This window comes from Portunus trituberculatus, chromosome 8, assembly GCF_017591435.1.
Source record: "Portunus trituberculatus isolate SZX2019 chromosome 8, ASM1759143v1, whole genome shotgun sequence".
NCBI lineage: Eukaryota > Metazoa > Arthropoda > Malacostraca > Decapoda > Portunidae > Portunus > Portunus trituberculatus.
The window spans coordinates 3,777,501-3,782,500 of record NC_059262.1 but is presented as its reverse complement, the minus strand read 5'-3'; the positions used below and the strand labels follow the sequence as shown (position 1 = coordinate 3,782,500).

Genomic DNA, 5,000 nt, shown 5'->3' with positions numbered 1-5,000 from the left:
TTGGAAAATAGTCAGGATGAGAGAGCAAAGCGTTTCTGAATACCGATAGATAGATAGATAGTTTATTGACTGCAAAAAATACTTGTTAACAAAAATATGTCTACTCTAAACTGGCTCATGGGTCTCAGTGTGAATGGTGTCCCTGTGAATGCGTGGTTGTCAGATCTTGAGGAAAACCGTGAGCTGTCCTTGCAATAAGTGCGCTGATCGACAGAAAACAAGCATTATTCACATCAAATCAGTTAGGTTATCAATAAGTTATAATGTTTTCAATCTAGGAGCCATTTTAGAGTAGCCAGACTATAGCTATACAGTCACGAGTCAGGCGAACCGTACATCCACAGAGCCCCTTAGCGTGCACGTGTCGCCTCGCCGTCTGGTGGTGGACATGGGCAAGACGGCAGAGTTACGGTGTGTGGTGCAGGGACATCCCATCACCTCTCTCACCTGGCTAAGGAATGGGAAAGCCTTGCCGCCAGATGGAAGGTAAGGGAGAGGGATGAAGGGAGGAGTGTGGTGCAGGTGAAGGGAAATATCAGTGTGAAGATCAAGATTTCTTTTTTTTTGGTTTAGCAAGGAAAGTCAGTCTTATTCTCTCTCTCTCTCTCTCTCTCCAGGTTCGTGACATCACCGCGCGAGGTTCTGCGGATCAGCAAGGTCGGCAAGGAGGACCGCGCCATGTACCAGTGTGTCGTGTCAGCGCGCCATGAAAACGTGCAGGCCGCGGCTCATCTGGCCCTCGGCGGTGAGAGAGAGAGAGAGAGAGAGAGTATTTGATTTTATTTATGCTTATTTTCGTTTCTGTTTACTTTTTATTTATTTATTTATTTTTTTTTTGTGTTTGACTAATTGTGAATTTTTTCCTTCGCTTTTTCCTTCTTCCTCGTATTTCCTTTTCTTCTTCTTTTGCATCTTCTTCTTCTTCTTCTCGTTTTCCTTCTTTTTCATCATCGTTTTGCTCCTCCTCCTTCTTCTTCTCTTCTTCTTCTTCTTCTTCTTCTTCTTCTTCTTCTTCTTCTTCTCGTTTTCTTTCTTCATCTTCTTTTCTTCTTTTTCATCTTTTTCATCTTCCCGTTTTCTGCCTCCTCCTCCTCCTCCTCCTCTTCTTCTTCTTCTTCTTCCCGTCCTCCTCCTCCTACCCTTCCCTCGTGCCAGACTCGTCCCCGGAGCTTCACTACAAGTTCCAGGAGCAGACACTACAGCCAGGGCCTTCTGTCAGCCTCAAGTGTGTGGCCACTGGGAACCCTCCGCCGCAGTTCAAGTGGACGCTGGACGGCTTCCCCCTGCCAGAGAACGAGAGGTGAGATGGCAGGGAGTGTGGAAGGAGGTGTGGCAGGGGTGGTGGTGGTGGTGGTTGATGGATGTTTTGGGTGATGGGTGTTAGAGAGAGAGAGAGAGAGAGAGAGAGAGAGAGAGAGAGAGAGAGAGACTACTAAACCTCACTTAACCAAACCTAACCTAACCCCCTCCCCCCTAAGGTTCCTGGTGGGTCAGTACGTCACGGTTCACGATGATGTCATATCCCACGTGAACATCACCAACGTGCGGGTGGAGGATGGGGGGGAGTACACCTGTGCCGCCTCAAACACTGTGGGGGAAGTCAGCCACTCTGCAAAGGTACATAGTGTTCTGTGTTTACCTATTTATCTATCTATCTGTCTGTCTCTCTATCTATCTATCTATCTATCTATCTATCTTTCTGTGTCTCCTTACCTCCATCTATCTATCTACAATTCTATTTTTACTTGCCTAATTTTCTATATAATTCAATAAAATGGTCTAATGATACACAAAACTCGTAGTAAAAGTGTGTCCCAGTATTGAAAGGGTTAAGATTCAGAATTAGAGAGAGAAGAAAATGTTCCAATGTTCTTTTTATTATTATCATTATTATTTATTTATTTATTTATTTATTTTATTTATTTTTTTATCTATCTCCTCCATGTGTGTCCCTTCTGCAGGTTAATGTGTATGGCCTGCCCTTCATCCGGCCCATGCGCAGGGTGTCGGCAGTGGCTGGGGTCAGGTCTCCGGGTGAAGTGTCCCGTGGCAGGCTACCCCATTGACAAGATTACCTGGGAGAAGGGTGAGTGTGTGGGACTTAGTGGGTGTGTGGGTGACTTGTGTGTGTGTGTGGTGATTGTGGGTGTATGTGTGTAGGGGAGACTTGTGTGTGTGTGTGTGAGTATGTGGGTGATTATGGGTGGGTGTGGGGGGTGCCATGGGTGTGTGTGTGAGTGTATGGGTGTTTGAGTTGGGTGAGTGTGCGTGACTTGGGTATGTGAGTGACGTGTGTGTGTGTGTGTGTGTGTGTGTGTGTGTGTGTGTGTGTGTGATGGATGTGGACTACTACTACTACTACTACTACTACTACTACTACTACTACTACTACTACCACCACCACCACCACCACCACCACCACCACCACCACCACCACCACCACCACCACTACTACTACTACTACTACTACTACTACTACTACTACTACTACTACTCTTCACCCCTTGACACACACACAGACACACACACTGAATAAATAAGCATGTATCAGCTACCTGAGAGAGAGAGAGAGAGAGAGAGAGAGATGTATAATTCTGCAGGTGAAGCGCGACAGGTTAGGTCAAGTCTTTCATAATTCAGAATACACTACCTGGCTTTCCTCTCCCAATAATTACTCTCTCTCTCTCTCTCTCTCTCTCTCTCTCTCTCTCTCTCTCTCTCTCTCTCTCTCTCTCTCTCTCTCTCTGGTCAAGTGCTCCATCTTTCACTTTCTTTAAATCTTTTGTCTTCTTTTCCTTTTTCTTTTGTTTTCTTTCTTTATTTCCTTCTTTATTTTTTCCTTTTTTCTTTATTTTCAATCTTTTCCTCTTGTTTAGTTTTTCTCCTTTTTTTATTTCTTTTCAATCTTTTGCTTTTCTCTTGTTTTTCTTCTTCCCTTTTCTTTTTCCTTCTTTATTTCCTTCCGTTTTCCATTTTTATTCCTTCATTTCGATTTCCTTTTGTTTTTTTCTCCTTTTTCCTCTTCTTTTTCAATCTTTTCCCTTTCTGTTGGTTGAAATATATTAATCCTTTTCCAGCACTAACCTTACCACTCTCATCCATTGTCTTCCTCTTTCTTCTGTATCTAATCCTCTTTCTTCTATTAATGATCCTCTTCCTTTCTTTTACTTATCCTCTTTCGTGTCTGTTAATCCCACTCCTTTACACTTCATCCCTTTCCAGCACTAACTTAACCCCACTCACCCGCTGCCTCACCCCACAGATGGCCGGGTGCTTCCTACGGACATCCGGCAGCGAGTCTTTGACAATGGAACGCTTGTGGTGAGCCAGACACACCGAGACACTGACGGGGGACGCTACACTTGCCGGGCGGTGAACAGGCACGGTCACTCCTCCTCCAGGGATGTCACTGTCACTGTTACAGGTGTGTGCCTATAGAAGGGGCAGGACATAGGCTCTTTCTGGCCTAACTGAGCCTAACCTAACCTAACCTAATAATAGTGAGTGTGTTAAAGTGTCCTTGGAATCATGTAAACTTCCTTGAAAACACCATTAAGTTCCTCTGCAGCCTGTCAAGCTATAGGACCATGAAAATGTTCTTGAAAACTTTAATAACTTCCACTACACCTTTTTAAACTATAAATAGAATCATGAAAACACCAATACTTTCTCCTGCAGCCTGTCAAACAATCGCTAGGACCATGAAAACCCCAATTACTTCCACTGTCATACTGTAGAACCATGAAAACACCCTTAAAAAACCCAATAACTTCCACTACAGCTTTTCAAACTATCACTGGAACCATGAAAACACTCTTGAAAACCAAAATAACTTCCACTACACCCTGTCAAACAATAGAACCACAAAAACACCCTTAAAAAAACCCAATAACTTCCACTACACCCTGTCAAACTATAGAACCACAAAAACACCCTTAAAAAACCCAATAACTTCCACTACACCCTGTCAAACTACCCCTAGAACCATGAAAAAACCCAACAACTGCCACTACACCCCACTAAACCCTTAAAAACCCCCATTAACCTCCACTGCAACCTTTTAAAAACACTCGGAAACACTTGAGAAAAGACAATATGAGATACAACAACTCAAATCAATACTAGCAACACTCAATTCTTCTGCGTCTCTCTAAGTGTCTTTTTTGTTTCAGTGCCTCCCAAGATCATGCCATTCTCTTTTGCCAATAACATCTTGAGTGAAGGTAACAGAGCCTCTCTCACCTGTCAAATTCTGGAGGGGGACCTGCCCGTTAACTTCAGGTGAGAGAGAGAGAGAGAGGTAGTGATGATTGTATTGGCATAAAAGAAATGTGAGAGAGAGAGAGAGAAAGAGTTGGAATGTTTAATGTTTTGTAAGAGAGAGAGAGAGATTTGTTGCTTATCTTTCTTTTTTGCTATTTATTTATTTTTGTTATCTCTTATCTTTCACTATCTCATCTCTGTCTTTCCTCTTCTTTTTCCCCTCCATCTTCCCATCTCTTTTCCATCTCTCTATCCTTTTATCTCTCCATCACTTCTGCACCTCTGATCTCTCCATTTTTTCATCTCTTCTTCACTCTTATCTCTCCACTTCTCCATCTCTCACCTCTTCTCTGTCTTATTTCTTCATCTCCACTTTTCTCCATCTCTCATCTCTCCATCTTTCCTCCTCTCATCCCTTCATTTCTTCATCTCTCATCACTTCTCTACTTCTTGTCTCTCCTCATCTCCACCTCTCATCTCTCCACATATTATCTTTGTCTACCTCCTTCCTTCCTTCCTTCCTTCCTTCCTTCCTTCCTTGCATACTTCCTTCCTTCCTTTTTTCCTTCCTTCCTTTCTTTTTTCTTCCTTCCTTCCTTCCTTCCTTCCTTCCTTCCTTCCTTCCTTCCTTCCTCCCTCCCTCTACACACACAGGTGGGAGAAGGACGGTGGCACAGTTCCCATTTATGACGGCATCACCACTCGCCTCTTGGACGACTACCAGACCCAGCTTGTCA

At 43.6% G+C, this 5,000-nt stretch overlaps 1 protein-coding gene across 1 annotated transcript in view; it reads left to right on the top strand.

Moving 5' to 3' along the window:
* Nucleotides 1-5,000, top strand: part of LOC123499942 (Down syndrome cell adhesion molecule-like protein Dscam2) — a 54,280-nt gene that overhangs the window by 15,027 nt on the left and 34,253 nt on the right. Inside the window, 9 exon segments of the mRNA XM_045248476.1 lie at nt 345-486; nt 618-745; nt 1,156-1,300; nt 1,479-1,617; nt 1,962-2,018; nt 2,020-2,086; nt 3,263-3,424; nt 4,173-4,281; nt 4,918-5,000. The exon segment at nt 4,918-5,000 is cut by the window's right edge and continues 96 nt beyond it. Coding sequence (XP_045104411.1) covers nt 345-486; nt 618-745; nt 1,156-1,300; nt 1,479-1,617; nt 1,962-2,018; nt 2,020-2,086; nt 3,263-3,424; nt 4,173-4,281; nt 4,918-5,000 — 1,032 coding nt within the window.